The 21,562-nt window shown below is 40.8% G+C and overlaps 1 protein-coding gene across 1 annotated transcript; it reads right to left on the bottom strand.

The window, feature by feature from the left end:
• Nucleotides 1-223: 223 nt before the first annotated feature.
• On the bottom strand, nucleotides 224-2,343 carry LOC130636139 (transcription factor SOX-21-like). Its single transcript, XM_057445765.1, has one exon. The coding sequence runs from the start codon at nucleotides 1,830-1,832 to the stop codon at nucleotides 807-809; it is 1,026 nt and encodes a 341-aa protein (XP_057301748.1). The 5' UTR covers nucleotides 1,833-2,343; the 3' UTR covers nucleotides 224-806.
• Nucleotides 2,344-21,562: the final 19,219 nt, after the last annotated feature.

Raw genomic sequence — 21,562 nt, 5'->3', positions numbered from 1 at the left:
AAATAATTGCTATCCAAAATCTAGCACAAGTTATTCTCTGAAAATGCCTTAAAATACATTTCCCTATGTTTATTGTGTTTTATTTTATGAAAGAATAAAAAATCACGAAATTTTAGTCTTAGCATTATTAGATATTTTGTTTTGTTTTGTTAAAAAAGGGCGCCGTAATCTTGTATCTTTAAATTCTCAGAAAAAATTCTACTCAATAAAAAAAGATTTTACATCAGGATTAATGAAGCCGTATTTTATTTGAACATAATGGCCGTCTATTTTTAATATAGGAATAACATAATGCACTATTTTTATGCTATTCAGATGACCTTAACGTCTTACACCTAAAAAAAATGTTAAAAACTAAAAACTAAACGAAAATGAAATCAACTATCCTTTATGTACAAGTTTTTCTTATTAAATAAACATATGTATGTATATGCAGCCTATTTCAGATGAATATTCAAAACATACAAAACAACCATTCTTGTATGTTTACTTGATAATTTTTTGTATCTTATCAATAAAAAACATTCGTGCTAATAAATATATACACATATTAAATTGTTAAATATAATTTAAGTTTGTGCTTTCAGCGAGAGTTTTCTGAAACTTTTTAAAATTTACATTTTGCATTTTTAAATACACTTTATCGTCGAAAGAAAATTACCTTGTTTAGGTAAAGGTCTTAGCTGTTTTCTTTCTTTTCCCTCTAACTTGGACAATTTTCTTTTATAATAAAAAGTTTCACTCTATAAAAGTAAGCGCCAAAACAAACTCTTGGCAACGCTGCTTCTTATTTCTTCGTCTATAAATTAATGTCGTTGGTCATACAATGAAGAATATGAATACGCCGCTGGTGTTTCGGTACTTAGATGTGATATAGCCTGCATCGTAGAATAGGTTGCAATCGTACTTCCTTGCGAGCCGTTAAACGACGTACTATATCTATTCTCAAATGTTCTATTATCTGCAGCAGGATACCTCTCTGCTAGGTTGACCACTTCACCTCCAGGTGCTGTCCTTTCAGTCCGAGTGCCTGCTGCTGCTGCCGAATGCATGGCGGAGTAATAATCACTGCTTTTATTTGACACTACCCCACTGTAGTAATCATTGATTGGAGCGTTACTTGCTTTGTTCAAGGGATAATATTCAGCAGAAGCCGAACCTGTTGTACTAGGTGGCTGCGCTCCTCTGACTACACTACCTGTAACCATAGCTTGACGAGCTAATGCTGAACTGTAGTCACCACCGCTGTAAAGAGAGTAAGCAGGGTGACTACTGCCAGCCATTGCTGGGTACATGGAGCCGTACATTGAGTCTTGAAAAAATGGACTTGGATAAGGAAACTTCATAGCTGTAGGTATAGCATTAAGGTCAGCAGCATAGGGAAAAGTTGGTCTTTCCTTTTTTACTTGCTGTCTTGGTTTTCGTCTGTTTGCTTTAAACTTGTAATTCGGATACTCAATACTATGTTGTTCTTTTAAACGCTTGGCTTCTTGAACATATGGCGCCTTTTCATATTCGCTCATGCGTTTCCACTCAGCCCCAAGGATTTTAGAAATCTCCGAGTTATGCATTCTCGGATGGACTTGCGCTAACTTTCTTCGTTTTTCACAACCAAAAATCATAAACGGGTTCATTGGACGTTTAATTTTTTGCGGTTCATCTGTTTTTTTCTGTGATTCGTCGGTTTTTGCTTCAACATTGTCAACTGAAGCACCTGTGGCATCAAACGGTCCATTACTTTGTACTTGTCCGTTATTTACATTTGTGTTTGCGTTTATATTCTGTGCGTTTATAATATGCTGTTCATTGCTTGCTTGTTCCTGCTGGCTCATAATGCTTCCAAAAATATTTACTATACACGTAGTCAGTTTTTTTAAACGATCCTAATTTTTTCCAACATTCATTCAAAACGTCTCCGATAACCTTAATTTTATCTCAATTATTTTAGTTTTGTGCGAACAATCTCTATCGTTTGTTGTAATAGCAGCTGCCGATAAAGAGATTGAATGCACGTTCAATGTTATCCATAGAAAACTCCACATAAAGACATCACTGTTCTCTAAGAAACCTGCACAACGAATCTTTCTAATTAATTATTAGCGAATAATAATAAAAACTAAAAAGTCAATTATTCTCTCGATTCGACATTATTCGTGAGCATGAGGTGAGTCAAAGTTAGAACAAAACACTCATACAAATTAAAGCCATCGCATAGAAATCTCGCAGCCGCAGATCCACTCAAGCGTTACTATGCGACCACAGGAGGTCTCTAAACCGGACTTCTCAAAACATCGACGACTTTTGTGAACAAAAACAACAACAATGTTCAATCCTTTATCGTCTTTTGAAAAAAATTTGAGCAGCCTTTCTCTGATTTCTTAATTAATTTCTTGTCCATAGCAACCTTTGTAATATGTTCTTTGCGTTGCTATGGAACCTAAATATGTCAGAATATTTTAAATCTAATATATGCAGATCAATAAGACTTCTTTTCTTTCGAATTCTACAGAAATTTCAATAAAACGAGATGTTTTTCAAAAGATTAGATTCCTACTAGAACCTAACCGATTGAGATTTCCAGCTGGCCGGCCAAATTCAACAAAAAAGGCAAGTGATGCAGCAGATACAATCATTAGTCTTGTATTTTGGAATGTAATATAATTTTTTAAGATGGTGAACATTGAAAAGTTCAAATATTTATTTTTGCATTAAAATCATAAACACTATGTTTATTTTGCTTACTTATTTTAAACAAAACTAAATGTTAAAAATAAGCTTATTAAAAAAAAGAAAGAAAAAAACTTCCAAGCCGCCATTAATACGTCAAAATGTCTCCACAAAAAACCTTTTAAAGCTATTAATATTTCCTGAAAATAAAACTCGGAATAACTTTGTATCAGAAGACAATTGGTATTTACATAGAATAAATAAAAAGTTATAGATACTAAAAAGTGCATATTAGTTTTACAGTCTACTGGGCGTGACATTACAATCTTGGATAAGGGAACAATTTTATACCGGTTTCGACATTAGTCATATATTTTGGTGATTTTTTTTCACAGCTGCTTGTAAAGGAAAGAAAACTGGGCCTATTTTTTGTTTTCTTTCAACAGCACGGCTTGGTATTGTTTCTTTGGAAATTATTACTTGAAGTCTGTTTAAAATGCTTTTTTTTCACCGAAAGCTTTTAAACTTTAATGCTCACACTCTTCTGCACAGATGATTTTTCTGGTAAAAACCTTGAGTTAGATGAGGGAAATATAGGAGAGGAATTAATTAAAGTAGGCTTTTTGAAATGTCGGAAATATCACACAATGGATGTACAATGGAAGTAGGAAATATCGCGGACAAAAGCAGGAATGATAAAAATGTTGCATCTAGCTTCTCTTCCAGTCTCTCTTAAATATCCAGTACTTCCTGAGTCACGAATACTATGTTATTCATCAAGTTTCTGGATTTTCACCCGAACACAAATAAAACGAACTAGTAGCAAATTTTTTGCTTTCATAATTAACTTGACGTCAGCAAGAGACTGGAAACAAAGGAAAGGAAAAAGATCGAAATAATCATAATAAGGAACGTCGTCCCTAGGGCTCTTCTATACGCCTATGATATTCTGAGACGCTTAGAATATCAAAGGCGTAGAAGAGCTGTGGGCACGAAGTTGTGTTTTCTTAAATGTTTACAGTTTATTTACAATTCTTTTACACATTATGAAACAGTCTTGTTTTAGAGGTTGTTCAAAACGACAGTTTTTAAACAGTCAAATATTCGCCAATTACATGACCGCACATGCGCATCTTACTTTGTGCATAATTTGAATTTAGAGAGTACCATCCTTGTTCTTGGCTAGAATGTACTTACAGTACATGAGCTGACTAAAATCTATACCTCGGATACAGTACCAGCACCAGTATTAGGTACTTGCGATGCTCTAACCAATCGACTGCACAGAGTGTGGAAGAAACTGTTACTTTATAATACCATAGGGAAAAGGAGAATATTTACTCTGGAATGAAGGTGCACTAGGAAAAAAGGAAAAAGCAAGAGAGAATTATTATGATGTCGAGGCTATACAGGGCAAATATTTTAGAGTCGAGGACATTTAGCAAATGTTCCCACAAGAAAAAGCCTACCAACTGAGAAAGGAGTCGAAGACATCCAACACATATTACTTGAACATAATGCAAAGCTAATAGAAGATTGGGACAGAGTGAAGACGCGGCGGTTTAACAATAAACTGAACAAACCGCTGGTAGATACAACTATGCAAAAAGTAACGTCAGAAATTACCGTACTTGGTTAACTATACATAATGGGCATCGGGTTCTACTGTAACGAAAACGCAGATCGATAAATATCGTAGCTCCACAGAGAAAGCGGAGAGATAGGTACTGTTTGCGCTGTTTACTCTGGTTGTTGGTGCGCTGTTAAATAGTGAGGTCCAATGCGAATTTTAGAATTTGCTGCTTCGTTGGGTGACTCCTGGTTGCTTGGTCATTTGAATAAAAATAATTTTTTTAAATTACTAAAAGAAAAGGTTCTTGAATCGTTCAAACAACTTTGAGAAATGGATCGACAAAGTGTGTTCAAATTATTCAAGACAGACAGTGGTAGCTTGTCAGTCACGTCTTCGGCAACCACCAATGACAACAACACCAATAATAATGTTAGTACTGCAAACTTCTCGCACACAAGCAGCCACGATATTGATTCTTCACCTTCACAGCAACAGCAATTCAACTGTGAAGAAGATAACGTGTGCCATTTAAAATAAAGAGAAGGAGATTTGCTCTCAGAGTTCTGTTAAATTTGTGGGATACCAAAAACAAAATGTTGCTTAAACAAAGTGTGTTATTTTTTTCCACGTACCGTAATGCTTCGAATAAACGCCCCCTTCTATTAAACACCCCCCTCGAATAGACGCCCCTCCTTTTCAGTCATTTTTTTAATAAACGCTCCCCTCTAATAGACGCCACTCCCTTATAAGGAGAGTTTATGCGAGGCGATAGTAAAAGTATACTTACTTACTTACTTACTTTTTTCCTAAATCTTAGGTTTAAGGTTAGAAATTTAGCTTTTCGCTTTTGAAGTTCATTCTGAAAAACGTAAATATCTTTTATTTTCTGTTGTGAAGATATATATTATAGGTTTTCTTAAAAACTGCAAAAGAGACGAAGTCTAAAAAATTTAATAAACGCCCCCCTCTTTTAAACATCCCCCTCGAATAGAAGCTCCCCCCCCCCAAATGTCAAAAAATTTAATAAACGCCCCGGGCGTCTATTCAAAGCGTAACGGTAAAGTTATTTGGTGGAAACGTTGTGGTTCACTCTCTACGTATTGTCACGAGTGTTTAGATGTTTATCATAAAAATGTACTATTTCTAGGTGCTATAATTTTATAGGTAACTAGGGAGTCGTCGAAAACAAGAAATTTTTTATCCGCTTCTTTAGTTCGCCTTTTGTCCAGAAGTTTGTCGAGAAATTTTTATGTTTGTTTGCTTTTGCGCCCAAGGAAATTTTTTATTCGAATGCCGTCCCGTTTGAAAGTACGTATTTGAGCAAATCATACTGCTTATTTTCTATCAAAACGAAAAAACTCGAAAAACTCGCGAATTCGGGTGGTAAAAAATATCGTCTTTGCAAACGTGACAGACACAAGTAGTAGTAAGGAGTGAATATACCCAGTTTTTATAAATACAGTCGACGACCAAGGGAATTTCCCTAAGTGCCAATAACCAACACATAATAATATCATATGCCAATAATCAACACATAATCATATTATTACAAATAACGCATGCACAAAGGCATATATACTATTATACAGAATATGAGTAAAAATTATCAAGACCACACCAAAAATTTTGTTGATTGGAATTAAAATATATAATAAAGATGTCCATTAATGATCATCTCATAACATCTGATCGGGTAGTCCGTGCTGTTTTATGGACACTAATGTTCGTACCCGATCATTTCAAGACACGGAAAATGTGTACTGCCGTAGTTCGTGAACATCCCTGGACACTAATGTTAGTACCCGATCATTTAAAAACACAGGAAATGTGTGACCGAGCAGTTCGCGAATATTCTAAGATCATCGAATATGTTCCAGATCGTTTCAGAGCCATGGTTACCCGAAGGCTTTAAAAATAAATGAAAGAGTATTGCGATGAGTGTGGGATTGAACTTGATAAATATGACAGATGCGAGAAGTGTGGACGGAGGCTAATTATAAAAGGAAAAATGCTCTGTTGGCAACACTATATTATGTATGTGACATACAATGGTGGGTGGTGTACTCGTGAAAATTCCTAGTTGGGGGTTCAATTTCCATAAATAAAGGGATGTTCAAATTTTATGGAAATAATATTGAAACCAGGGATTTTTACAGAGAACCAACAGTACTAAGCATCGAGGAGGTTCAAATTGAGAACATTATACTAAGCGATCCCATCCAAGCCAACAAGGGTATGGATGAACGGTTCGTAGTAGGCTACAAGAATGACAGTAAGATATCATCGTTATTGATTCAAACACCAATCAGTTTATATAGCAATGGTGCCTCGCGCTATACTGATGGCTCGTCGCTTACCATGTCATTTGACATACATCAACATCCAGAATGGTTGCAGAATTATCAGATCATCCTAGCCAGGATCGAGAAACTATATGGTAGTGAATTCACAGCCTCGCCAGTAAAGAATGATAGGTATCTGAACACAAAGGTCAAGGAATGGAAAGGGGAGGTAACGACCGATTTCTATGATGCTATAGTACCAGTGAAGCAGCCGTGTGAATGTACGGCTATCATCAAGCTATCCAGCATTTATAAGCAAAGCTCCAAGCACTATATGCAGGTCCTACTCGAAGAGTGCAAATACAAGCGGGTACCTGCAACCCTAAGGACACGACATCTTATTGATTCAGATAACGACGAGGAACCATTCGTTGTGGTGTAATAAACATGAACGATCTAAAAATAGAGGCAAAGTCGTTGGGTATTAAGGGTTATTCAACCCTCAAGAGAGCTGATCTTCTCGCTGCGATTCATAAGGTAAAATATAAAGATATTGCAACACAGACCGATGGTCCATACTGCAAGTCATGCTTGGATATCGCGGCCATAAAAATATTGGATGAGTACATCAGAGGTCTCGAGACAAAACAAAAACGAACAATAATTTATGACGGATATTTTTTGATCGATAAAGATACTGGTGAATTGCTTGGTGTAATTTAATGTTTTATACAAAACATTAAAATTATGAATATGCTGGAGGATCCTCTAAGTACCGCTGACATACTGCGCAGATGGAAGTTTTTTGAGCAGTTCATCTTTCGCCTCCTCACGCCCTTTCGCGACAAGCTGCTGTCTCTCCCGTTCATTAATAGAGTCCACGATTTTGCGTGTTCGTTGTCGGGCTTGCTCCTTCAGCAGCATGTACTTCTGTTTCTCCTGCATGATTAAGCTGAACTCGTGGTCGCTAATAACACCATTCTCCACAGCTTTAGAGATTAGGTCAACGATAGAGTTCAACTTGGTTTCCGCTAGTAGTCTGATGCTCTCATGCTTCTTACTCTTGACACCTAGCCTCTTTCCGGCGTTCCGTAGACCGGCTTGTCCCAATCCCACAGCTATAGTGATGCCTCCCATAGCCACGGCGAGTACCAACGCCTGAAGTTATCACACTTACCGCTAGCAGCCCGTGATCCATGTATCTAACCCACGTATCATGCATTTTAAACTTTTTGGCGAGCTTGTCACGTTCTTAAATCTCAGCCCGCAGGTATTGTTCCACTTCTTCGATTTTCTTCAGCCGATATACCTGACTTTCATCAGGCTCCTGATTAGGTGCACTCGGCGGTAAGCTCGGGTGTAGCTTTGTAATATCATTCATTTATTCTATCAGTAAGTGTATGTTAATTCCAACAAACGAAACGTTCTTATCGTGGTGATACTCGTCCGTGAGCATAAACTCGAGCCTATCCGTTGAGCTTTTAAGGGGAAGGTAAACCGGGTTATTAAAAGTCCACGTGAGCATATCGCCCCAGGCACTTAGCTCTTTGTTGGGAAGCATGGCAAGAATCTTGGATTTTTTTCCGTTAAGCAGGCAGTCATCCTCGTCTAATTGAGGGCAAACAAGCCTCAGCCGCTGGTATACATCAGTTTTGTAAAATGAATCATAGTCACCCTTCATATAGTATTTTTTACTAGGATCGTAGGGTAGACCCAAGAGCTCTTGCAGTTGTCGATGAATCACCACCGTGTACCCGTCATGGACAGGGAGCCTACAGAGTCCATTTTTCAGGACAAACAGCTTAATTTTATCCCCTGCCTGACTGTTTACAATACTCGCTAAATTTTCTATCTTGTACAACCCATTCATTATTTCAATTCGACTAACCGTCTGATCAGGTCCTACCTTACGGATGGTAAAATCGCAGTCTTGGTAGAGGTTCAACCATGTAGGTCGAATGCTGATCGACTTCAGGGCGATCCTCGTGTCCTACCCTAGGTAGTCCTCAAATATTGTAGGTTTTTCGATATCAGTGACATACAGTTGCTTCATGTTTCTATTAAAGAAAACAATGGATATTTATGAGTATTCCCCGAAAGTAAAATATACCCCCAATCATGGGCGATACCTGGAACAGCTAAAGGGCTCGGATCTCATAGTGCAGAATATCGTTATAGATGCCAAAGGGTCATCATTTAAAGTAAGGTTTCCTGATATCTTTGTTGACTATGTTTTCCATAGTAATCCTCAGGTTGATAGATGGGCAACATACCCTTTCAGCCTCTGGTCTACGCAGCTGAATTTTGTTGCTTACTGCGCGACATCGGCATGTGGTATCAGCATGCAACATCTAACGACTCCATTACCCCGTTGTGCGTGCCGTGTATCGATTTCATGTATACTTCCAGATCCGGAAGATCCTAGAGGAACTTGAGGTATCGTTGCCGGCTCCTCCTGCTTCAATTCAACAAACAATATGTTCAATATGGAAAAATTCAGGCAACTGGCACGTGAATTTGGAGTATCTGCAAGTGAGCATGAATGGAAAAATGAAACGTTGTTCAGTAGTTGGCAAGCCAAGCGTAAAGATTTTCCCGGTGCAGGACCTTCATATTTTAATGAAAATTCATGGAGTAGGTGGGTAATGAAAAATAGTCAGGGTCTTACACGTATTGGCATTGAAAAGTTATCGCAAAGTGTACGTACGTACGCGTATTTGATTTTAAAGAGCCAAGCCAATGCGCAATCAGGAATTATTGGTAATCAAGGCAGTTCTATCGATGCCCAACGGCTTTACTTGACGACCTTTGAACAGCTGGTGATTAGACCTACAAATACAGGTAGAGAGATTGCGGAGTTTGAGAATGTACTCACATATGTGAGATCCAAGGGAGACTTCTCGGTAGCATACGGGGTTTACATGATCCCCTCAGATATGAACCTGAGGATCGGAAATGTGGCTGGATTTAACAACAAGATCCTGATCAATCCCAATATTAACGCTCCGCATGCTGTTGCCAAGCCCATACCAAGGAAGCATCATCAACGTCAACCCTCCAAGGTAGTAAGGATGCATCCGCCACCAGCTCCATCGTCAGCAATAGCTCACGAGGAAACTAAGGCTACCATTATCACTGTAGGGATATTGCTAATTATCACCTATATATGGATGAAACATTAAGATTGTCATCTGGTAAGTTAGGTGGTTTACCAGAATAATCTACGATCTCTTCCCACTCCTTCTGTTACCTACATAGGCAACGACTATACCTACAGCACCTGCTATGGCCAAGTACAGGTGTCTCGCTACAAACTCCACAACCTTGGCGGCTACCCGGAAAAAAAATGATACAATACTCCCAATAATGCCTGGTACCGCAGCACCCGCTCTACCAGCAAGGTACTTTAAAAATTTCCCGAGTCTCTCCAATTGTTTTTGAACAAACCCTTTGCTACCACCACTTCCTCCTGTACCTGCTGCTGCACCACTACCACAGCGAGCACGATGGTTGATATAAGTAGACCAACAGCCGATACGATACTAGCAATAGTAATCCCCTGCTCTTTGAAGAGAATGCTTAGCTTCTCACGCAGGGATACATCATCTCCAGCGATTTTTATTAATGTATCTTTAATCGCCTTGAGCTGGGTATTGATTCTAGAGAGACCATTTTCTTCTCTTGCCACCTTTCGATCATCCTTTAACTTTTCACGATCTTCCTTGGCCTTATCGAGGTCTTCATCCCAAATATTTTGCTGCTCCTCTGATACGTCGGACCCAGCCTTCTTCGCCTCAAGCCTGTTGATCTTATCATCTGCGTTGGAAAGCTCGCCCTCGTAGTAGATCATTTTACTTTTCACGTTATTTAAGTCGTCCTGGAGCGTTCTAAAATAAAAAATGAAGCCTCCGTCTTTCGCGTTCGTCAAAGGCTTCGGTAAAGGAAGTATCCTCCATCAGACTCTTCGTTTCATCAAGAACATTCTCGAGTAGCGGCAACATTTCGATGTCATCAGCCTTCTCTTCAACGTGAACAATATCGTTAAGGAGTCCCTGCGCCATCTTTTTACTACCCTTGTGTGGTGTGGTATAATCAGTAAACCCCAGAGCTCGCAACCTACCAACACCTAAGCGTTCCTTTATCACTCCAACTGCCCTCAACTCACCATTATTTTTCGTGACCTCTATCCCATCGAAAAAAAGCCGGTTCCTATCCATTTCAAAGTCATCATAATGTCTCGCGAGTGGTTGACCGAGCTCCCCTCTAAGAGCTTCGTAGAGGCTATCAACTTTTCATGTAGTTCATGCCTTGCAGTGGTGGTGTCAGTGAAGCCACCTCGTGAAGGTGTTGCGGGCGTAGTGCTTGTATCAGGAATATCCTGGGGTCGAAGGATCTCTTCCGGCGTAAAGTCATATCCCGGATTATCAGCCATTTATTTCAAGCCCGCACTGCTATAAATAAAAATGTCTGTTTTTGGAACTAAGCTATATCCTCTCAAGGAATTAAAAACAATGCTGGCCATGAAAGGCAAGAAGCAGCGTGTCAAGATGAGTCATGTCCCCTCAACAATCAACCAGAATGAAGACTTGTGTATTGACGTGCCAAACATGGGTCAGAATGATGTAATTTTCCCAGGCTCTCTCAAACTCCTCTTTGACTTGGAGCTTACGGGTACCAATACCAAACGCACCATCGTCAGCAACATCGGCAAGGCCCTAGTACAGAACCTTCGCATAAGCTTGAACGGCAATGAAGTGATGAACATCAGCGATTTTAATATCTTTTCCGTGTATCGCAATCTTTGGCTGCCCAAATTCGAACGCGATAACAACCTAATTCTAGAAGGCATATATCCGAATGACGGCACCATCAGAGCTCTGCAAGTAAAAGCCAGCGATCATGTAGGGAATGACAAGGAAAAAGCGATCGTGGCGGCGTATGGCAACACCTTTTGCATCCCTATCGGTGAAATGTTTGAACTCACGAGGGATCTCCCATTCTATCAAGCAGGCTTACACGATAGGCTGCAGTTCGTAATACATTTTGCAAATCACGACCAAGTCATCAAAGATGCTGGTACGGCTGCTGCTGGAAGCACGGCAGCCAAGCCAGCTGATGCTGGTTATAAAATTACCAATATCGCGCTCGAGTTTGATAAAGTGACAAACGAGGGTCTCGCGAGCGCTATGATGTCCAGATACTCGATATTGGCCCTGCCCTATGAGCGTGTACTCCGTAGCAAGGTTATGACGATGAAAAAGGCCTCGAACTCCTACAACCTCCAGATTAACACGCCAGTGAAATCTCTGAAAGACATTTTGCTATTGTTCGTAGACCCGGGGAAAGTGAAAGCCTATTTGGGGAACAACGAGGTCTTCTACAACCCCAAGATAGAGAAAATCGCGATCACGGTGGAAGGTGAGCCTAACGAACTGTATAGCCACGCCATGCTTCCAAAAGATCATCTGGAACAAGTCTTTGAACTTTTCGGGTTCCACGATAGTGAAGTGACCATTGGCCAGTTCTTCAGTGAAAGATACGCGCTGTTCATCGACTTCAGATCAACCCCAGAAAATGGATTGCATGGTAGCGGGAGACCTCTGCAAAGGCTTAGTGACGGCATTACTCTTCACATGACAGAAAAGCCAGATGGCACGGGTGATAAAAGATGCTACGTGTACTTGTTGATGGACGCGCAATTAAATATCCTCGACGGTCGTTTTCATTCAGTAGAATATTAAAACCAAATATTCAGCATCACGCGTTATTCTATGGTAATACCATAGAATAAACATGGCAAGCATATTAGTACTCGCGAGTGGGCGATAATTAACGCGCTCGAATTTTCAGGTAGTAATTTTTCATTTTCAAAAATAAGTTCGCATAGCGACGAAGAGCGACGAAGGCACGATAAAGCTATCGAACAACTTCAAGCTGCTCAAGCCCAATGGGCACGTGACAGACAGTCAAAGATCGACTGGTACAATCAGCAACAAGGGCTTAGGCGTCAGGCTGGCGAGAGTCTTAAAGAACTCGACCAGGGCATGCGAGACTATTTTATCGTAACTATTGAGAGGGCCCCAAAATTGTCTGATTACTATGTCCCATCCAAGGAACAGCAGGGCCAAGAGCTCACGTTCATTCTTGGCTCCTTGACCGTATTAGGGTTCGTAGCGTACAAATACATGTAATGCCGAACGTTTTCGATATGTAATAAATATGTCGAAAATAAAACATATTGTTACCGAGAAGGAAGCTGAAAAACTAAAAGGAAGCTGAAAAACTAAGTCGAATCTACTATTCTCCGGAAAATCTCTGGACTGGACGAAAAGTCATCAAATTACTCACTGAAAACTCTGGTCTTCCAAAAAGAAAATTATACACTGGCTTAGTCGTCAGCTGCTCTGGCTCAGACATATCAAAGGGCCTAAGCGCATTAATTATCCCCATTTCACTGTTACGAGGCCTAATGAGATCCACCAATTTGACTTACTCTATATGCCACATGATACAGTGTATGGAAATACGTACAAATATATATTCACAGGCATTGACATAGCCTCACGATTCAAGGTGGCGAGGCCATTACGTACCAAGAAAGCCAGTGAAGTAGCCGACATGCTGAAGGACATATACAAAGCCGCCCCCCTCCGCTATCCGAAGACTTTCCAATGCAATAATGGCAGTGAGTTCAAATCGGACGTGACAAAGCTCCTGGAAGCCAAAGGAGTGGAAATTAAACGGGCTACTACCAAATACCACCATACTTTCACGGCGTTCGTGGAGTCCTACAACAAAGTACTAGCAGAAAGCCTCTTCAAGCCCGACGATGCGCAAGAGCTACTAACTGACGAAACTAGTACCACATGGGTCAAGCACTTACATAATATTGTGAAAAGCATGAACAACACCAAGACCGCGATGATTGATATGAAACCTTCAAAAGCCATCAAACTCGATGATGTGCCACTTGCGAAAAGCGAGGAATATCCCGATGAGAAACCTTTACCCGACGACGGCCTCTACCTCTATCTTCTACAACCTGGAGAGGAGCATAGTGACTCTAAAAGGCGCGCGACAGATGCGTTCTGGAGCAAAAAGACGTACAGACTCGACCATATAATGACAGGTACCCGTCTCCTATACTATCTCGATGGAGGACCTGATCGAAGTTTCGTATCAGAGGAATTGCTACTCGTGCCCAAGGATGTAGAGGTACCTCCCGAGCATGTTAAAAATATTTCTCGATTTTTGTGTGTTCATAACACACAAAACCACGCTCTCTAATCTGAGAATGTCGGATCACCCAGGTCGTATAAGTGATCGCGAGTAAGATCAATAAGCCTGAAGTGGCATATGTAGCCTTCCATATGTCCTTCCTCTTCAAACCGATTAAACGCATGCATGCCATTGGCGTTATCTATAAGCCTGATCCACCTCCTTTTCTTAAAATTCCACGGTGTTGAACGCGTGCACAGTAATAGGGAAGATGGTGGTACTTATCATCTTCAGATGCAGTATGTTTGCGAAATATCATCATTACATTATTCTTCCCTGGATCATTTGCATGTGGCACATACCTCTGACGTAGTCCCGCAATTTCCAATGTTCGGAGATCGAGCTGGTTTTCTCGCTCCTGGAGGTCTTCCTCAAGGTTGGCAATGGTTAGGTCCCTTTCCTGAAGGTCATCGTTGAGCAATGTCAGAGCTTGGAGATGCTCTTCGATGGCTTGATGGTGTAGTTGCTCACGGATTTTTGGGAACATTGTATTACAACAATATTTTTTGAACCTTTTTGCTTTAGGCTGCTGGCTTCCAAACACCAACTCGTACATACCCTCCTCATTGATGTAGATGTCGTCTTTTCTCGAGTTCGAGGGCCATTTTATCAAGTCCCCCGTAGCGAGGGACTTGCTCAATTGATACTTGTGAGCGTAATTTTCCAGGCTACAATGGTTGCGTATGGTATCAGAGGTGTCTTTTCTATATTCTAATGCCTGTACTACTTCCTTTGCCCTAATCCAAGGGCGTGAGTTGATAGTTACGATATGTAGCTGGATATTATTAAATTCAACAAGACAAGACATTTACTATTTACATTATTCCAACCAGGGTCACAACGAGCAGGACGGTTATGAAAAAATACTTAGTATTCTTTTCTCTCTCCAGAACATCACGAAGCTCCTCCTGGAGGGCCTCTAATTGAGATTCCAGATAGGGTATTTTATCCATCTCCTCATGGCAAGCATCCAGCTGATTTTTTAATGTTCTGATGTATGCCATTTATTTATTCCAATATACTCCAGGTCCTTGGGTGCTCAAGCCTAATATATAAGCATGCGTGCTTAGACTTTTTGAGTTGATTTTTGATTATATCCCAGTCGGTAGGTTCTATCAGATTAGTATCTTCGTCCACCAGCTTCAAATCGCTCCTTTCGTGCGGGTACCAGATGAGCAGCTGCTTCTTTTGCCGTCTCAAATTTTTAGGCAAAGCTGTGTAGGATTGCATGAGGAGCCATAATGAGTGCTTCTTATGCCTCCCGCTAATAGCGAGCTCAAGTAATGGTTGCCTGCGTTTATCCAACGATGAATTGGCAATAATGTCATCTACAACGAACAATGTTTCTTCCCCCGCCAACATCGACGACAGTTTCTCGATCAAGTAATAGAGCTGGTCACCTGGTTCTATCAAAACAACATAGTTATCCCTTCCAGAGGCAGTGCCTCGACAAATATGTAGTATTCCATCGTATGGTGGGACAAAGGATTACGATATTGTGGAATTGTCCCCTGTACTCGTGCTCAAGCAGGTCCAGAACTCTTTGAGTTTTACCTCACGACGTAGGCCCGGTAAATATTGTAGTGCACGGATTTTTTACGATGTTTAGAGTCATTTATTCAACTTGTGTATACCCGATAGTATACACAAACATTTCCGGTGCTTACTTGGGTTTTGGAACGATAGAAGCAGGTATCCACCTCTTGCTCACTGCCATCTCACGGCTTCCTCGCCCTGCTGTAAAATACGCGATCATCTTCATCACGTCGTTCGTATCCAGCTTAGTTGAAGGACTCGAGATTCCTAAAAAAAGCATCGCGTAAGCGAAAGTGAATCCAAGGTCCACAATTGTCTCCTATATCATATCAATAATCTCTTTTGCCGGGGAGTAACATTCGAACTCATTTATTATACCTCACCGCATCTTAAAAATACCAATATCTGGCTTGGCTTGAGGCTTTGAAGGTTGACGCTGCTCTGGTGCACGTATTTCGGGAATCTGCTGGGTACCCGCGGGTCTCTTACGGATAAAATAGTAGGTACCTCCAATACATGCGATTATTGCAATAAGGCTTCCACCAATGTATACACCACTTCCTGACTGTTTAGAAGAGGGTTTGACTGGAGGCTGTACAGCACCCTCTTGTTGCCTTAGTTCTTCTTTCCTCTTCTTCATAAGTGCGGCTAATCTATGACCCTCGGCGACTCTACCCGGATGCTTTACTGGTTTAGTAATGACCCTCTCTTCTTGTGGTTGTTCGTTGCTCATTTTTTATAAGCCACAGGGCTTATAAAATCTTCTTTTATGATGGAGAGCTTGTATCATTAACCAGTTCCCCCGATTCGGGGGAACCCTGTTTAGACATTTTTGTATGGTTGATGGTATGGGCAGCTACCAACAGAGGCGCTAAAAATTTACCAAACGCCGTATAGACGAGAATTCCAAGATCGGTCATATATTCGCGGATGATCATATCATTTACTAGATCCTTACGGAGAGTATCGACATCATCGATGGGTACAAAATTGCTGATGGTTTTGCTATATAGTCCAAGCGCGTGAGTGTTGATGGCTCGAGCTGTCGTTTCTCCTTTCTCTACCAACTCACGCTGAACTACCTCGGCGTATATTTTCTCGATAACCTTGGGCGATGCTTTGTCCAGGAATGCCTAAGTACATTTTTTTTCTAAGAGGTGTGGCTTGGTTTTGCGAGCATCCTTGAGAATCTGGCGCTTATCTATAGGGTGCTCAGGCGCTTCTGGAGTATTGGCAACATCGTCGAATATTTCAGATAATGAAGACATACCATTTATTATATGTTTGTATCGATAGAGGAAAGCAAGTATCAATATATACGGAAGGATTATCGCAATCAATAGCAATAACTCCATTTTTATTTGCAGCTTTGTGTATAAAGGTGGTGCCTCACAACACCTTTAATGCTTATTAGCGCGCATAGGTCGTAATACCTCTATCCCAAGCCTCGTGACATGTGGTATGTCCCGCGGTACAGGCTGCTGCTGTTGTACCGCGGTTTTTTTTATTTCTACACTGTCGGGGTTAGATGGTTCAACACATACCCAGCGCCCTGGGTGATCACAGTTACCCATACAAAAAAATCGCTCGCAATCTTCTTTCCAAGGCATTTTTTTGTTATAAAACTTTAATGGCCTATAACAAAATATTGGACGCGAACTACTCTAAAGGCTTTGTATGTATACGAGCCCCGAGCACTACCCTTTTATCATAGAACGCTGATAGACCCAGCTTATTTTGCTGATATGTGACCATCCCCTGGTTATAAACCCGGAAGCCCACATCTTTTGCGGTATCCAGCTCTCCCTTCAGTGCTCCCATATACCTACACCATGTCAATTCATTTTGTCTCTTTGACATGCCCTTACAAGAAAATTTCGTACCATCTTTACCTTCGACGAAATAGCACTTGGCTGTTAGCGCTATCATTCTCGATCCGATAAATTCTTCTTTAAATAACCCTCCGGTTCTACTTGAATATTTATCGGTGACTAGCCAATGAGCCACATCCTCATCGTACTGCTCGAGTAGTTCAGGACGAACAACATTACGTAGGTTATCACTAGAGATCGCGAAATACGCACTATCGGTATCCATGTAAATATATTCGAAATCTCGTCGATCTATGTACTTGTCAAGAAAATTATAGTAAAATTCGAGCATCCGCAATTTAGCTAATTAATACACTAGGATTCCCCATTGGTACGCCCTGTTAATGAAAACGCCTTGTTTAAGCCGCCTTACTTCGTATGCCTCTCCAATTTCTTCAAGATCCTCCAAGTAGGGGCTTCTCATAGCTGAATCTACTACCTTTTCATCTTTTGTAAATGTGGTATTGTTATGTCTCGCAAGATCCTCAATCATTTTCCCATAGAAGCTATTACCTTTTAATTTAGCAGTATCGCCAGCGACGCGCTTATCAGGGTCTTTATCTGCTTGGCGACGCGCATCCGCGATTTCCTCAGGAAACCAAGCGAATGGTTTACCCCGTGAGTATTTGAGTAGCTGGTAGCAAGCCGTAATTTTTAAACCATGCTCCAGGTACCATTTAGGCAGGTCAGTACAAAGCAGGATCTTCTCGGCTCTCATAACCCCTAACAGCTTCCTGGTACCCGGTATACGTTTTCGCCTTGTCTTGTTTAAATAATTGTGCATATGCTGCGGAACTTGATTGTCAGCGATCTCTCTAACCACAAATAACGGGGACATTTCACTGAATTTTTCGTACAACTCGGTGGGGACTTCAATATCAACTTGGGCAAACCCGAAGAGATCTCCGTCTATAATGCTCTGCACCAGATTATCTAATTCTCCAACAGGGTCTGCCATTTTTATCAGCTTCTCCTTACCACAAGGGAAATCTTGTAGTAGTGTGCTTGGGTAGAGCATATTGGCGTCATACCCGAGTATAGTCTTTTATTTGTTTGGCTCGGTATAAATATGTGAGCGAATACCCATCACATCCCTCTCGTGGTACCTGCAAAATACGATACCTGGGCCACCTACCATGCCTGTTTGGAGGAGTTCATAGGCCTCGTTCTTTGTACATATTGTACAAGCGTTTTTAACTTGTTTACAATCCTTGCATAACGCCTTGGTACAATGAGCTTCGCATTTATGCTTACATGGATCACCCGGAGCATAAAGCTTTATATCCGGGTTCAGCCGCAAGGATTTGTTTAATACATACCGCATCGACACACCCGGAATGCTCACGGCATCCTTCAAAATGTCAATCTCATCCTCGTAATATGTATTGCACTTATCCACGGCTTCAACAAATGGGACTACATCGGCCATATTGTATTCGGCTAACCAATCCAGCATCGTGATGCATCCCTTCTTAAAAAACCCATCTCTGAACGTCTGGTTACCCTCTTGTGAGAGGGTGTTTCTACCACTGAGTGTGCTATAAAACGCATCATAGTCGACTGGGCCTACATTGTTCAACGTTTCATAACATGTTAGCCATTCATATGGAAACACGAGCTTCTCGAGATTGCTATCCAGTGATTTGCACCATTTTTCATAACTCAGGCCTGGTGCGAGGAAATTCTTAATATCGATAAATTTGAACCTCGATGTGGTTAGAAACATATAATCGTTGTCTTTTTTCGCCACTTTGATATTATCATCATCCGCAATTCGTTCAACAAAGTACCGCTTTATCATGCTGATATCATATTTACCGCTGTTAAAGCCTATCACCGTCATTTGATTTATCCATTCGTACCAAGCATTTTGGGTTTGTTCCGGGAGCATATAGAAATCATCTGGCTTGGGATATATCCGTTTAACTTCTTGGACAATCCGGATCTGTCTCTGCTCCAGTTGCTCAACAAATTTTTGCACAAGCACCTTTGGGTCTTCATTCATGATGAAGTTAGGATGTTCTTGTAAGCTATCGTGGATGGCTACGCTGACGGGGATATGCTCTGAAATATATGTCAAATCAGACGTTTGCTGCTGGTTCAATGGTGCCAGGAGAGCCTCGAAATCAAAAACGATGAAATGGGGATAGGGTCGAAATTTTTTCTTGAATAACCTTTTAGCCTTAGGAGGCTTTTCGCACTCCCATGCAGTGACAAGATTGTAGCCTAGTTTCGTAATGTGGTCTTCTTTAAATTTGGTACGATTGAAATTATTTTTATCTACGTTGTTTCGCTATGGTTGACATGGGCATTCATGCCATTTACAGCCGTGATATTCGTATACTGTCTTTGTATGAGGATCATACCCATCTACCCTATAGACCTCTTTACCATCGCGTATCACACGCTCTCCTCCATGTCCACAAAGCGCGTGATGGATGTGTCGGCCTGTTTGCTCTGACATGGCCTCAATCCATTGGCATGCCGCGTAACTGAAACCCTTATCGGGATAGAATACCTTTTCAGAGCTACTCTGCATGCGCTCGATCTTTTCACTTTTGCAAATGATCTTGGTCTTGATGCCTTCGCATTCGTTATTCTTGTGTCGTGTGAGATTTTCGGATCTGGTAAATCTTTGTGTACAAACCTCGCATTCCCAATGCTGCGTCAATACATCCATCTTCTTGGTATAGAAACAATGACCTCCCAACATACCAATGTTGATCGTTTCCAACCCCTTCTTGTACTGGCCTTGTCCATAGACGAGACGCCATGGGGCCTTATCGTTGTTTGTTTTTGGTTCAAATACTCTTATGTTAATCTCGAATTTTTTGACGATGCCCTCCAAATCCAAGAGCCTCGTGGCACGTACCTCTTCCATCTTTAGATTGGGTTCCTCGTAGTAATCACGAGCTAATTTGACGGCTGTCCTTTTAAGGAACTCTGTCCCTCTTTTTACATCTGCTCTCTCTCTTACAGCTAAGCATCTCCAAAAGCACAAGCTGTCTGTTCTAGCATCTTCACCGTCCATGGCATATATACATCTCTTCTTTCGTAGCCAATCTGGTAATGGTCCACATCCAAATAGGGGTTCCCTCGTAGAAATTATTTTGATCTGAACGTGCTTGAATATTATTTTACCTTCATATGCACCGGGGTCTCGATAGTCCTTTCTGGTGGCAAGTAGGCTTTCGTCTCCGCATCTTCTAAATCAAGGCGTTTCATCTCACATTGCTCTATGAAAGCTTCGATTTCGGCCATACTTGATATTGACCCGGAGCTCTTGGATTGTGATAATTGGCCACATCGCCACCCCCTCGGTAAATATCGCAGCCAAATAAGTATATCACCTTCACACGCATGTCTACGTTGGTGTGATTTTTCGCATGATGGCGTCCTTCAATGGTTGGTTAATGTTATTATTAAATCGCCATGTTTTTATGCGGTTTCCCTCTTCAAATATTTTCACGTCATCATCCTCCCTCCCTCGTTATATATTTCTGGTATCTACTATTATGTGTTGGTTATTGGCATTTAGGGGAATTTCCCTTGGTCGTCGACTGTATTTATAAAAACTGGGTATATTCACTCCTTACTACTACTACACACAAAAGCTTCGTATTAAAACTAGACTAGTCGATAAGGCCCGTGAAAAAATCCACTTAGGCAAGAGGACATTACGAAAATAGGTTGTTTTAGATTTTTTGTTGTTTATTCGTTGTCTGTAATATGTAGAGGTTGAAACGCTGATCAGGAAAATGTATAAAATCATGTGCTTTTGATGAGCGGTTTATGAGATATAAGGTTTTAAAAATTTTGCTGACGTCGGCAATGGTCCGTCAAAACCTAAAATTTTTTTTTAGAAATTTATATACCTGTTGCTTTCATCGCATAACGCTGATCAAGAAAATGTATAGGATCATGTACTTTTGACAAACGGTTGCAGGGATGTTAGGGTTTGAAGGTTTTTTGATGACGTCATCGATCCGTTAATTCCGAAACGGATTCAGTTAACCAGGTTTGGGAAACTTACCCAGATTGCTCCCAGGTGGTCCCTAGTTACCCACGCGGTGAAAAATCATTGACGTCACTACCTTGTTTCCAAGTTATTTGACCTCAAAGTTTTAAGTGCAATGCAATGGCTTCACCAATCTTCTTAAAGAAGTTGACGGCAGTCTAAATGCATTGACGTCGCGCCGTAACGTTAGAAAGCTTGACATTTGAGAAAAAGAAACACATCCACTCTGCCTGTTACAGACAAACAGACACACAGACAGCGCACTCTCCGTATTATTATAAAGGCCCGTGGAAAAATCCACTGAGGCAGTATAAAAATGAAAAAGGAGCCTTATTTG

This window comes from Hydractinia symbiolongicarpus, chromosome 3 (genome assembly GCF_029227915.1).
Source record: "Hydractinia symbiolongicarpus strain clone_291-10 chromosome 3, HSymV2.1, whole genome shotgun sequence".
Lineage (NCBI taxonomy): Eukaryota > Metazoa > Cnidaria > Hydrozoa > Anthoathecata > Hydractiniidae > Hydractinia > Hydractinia symbiolongicarpus.
This window is presented reverse-complemented; position numbering and strand designations above follow the sequence as displayed.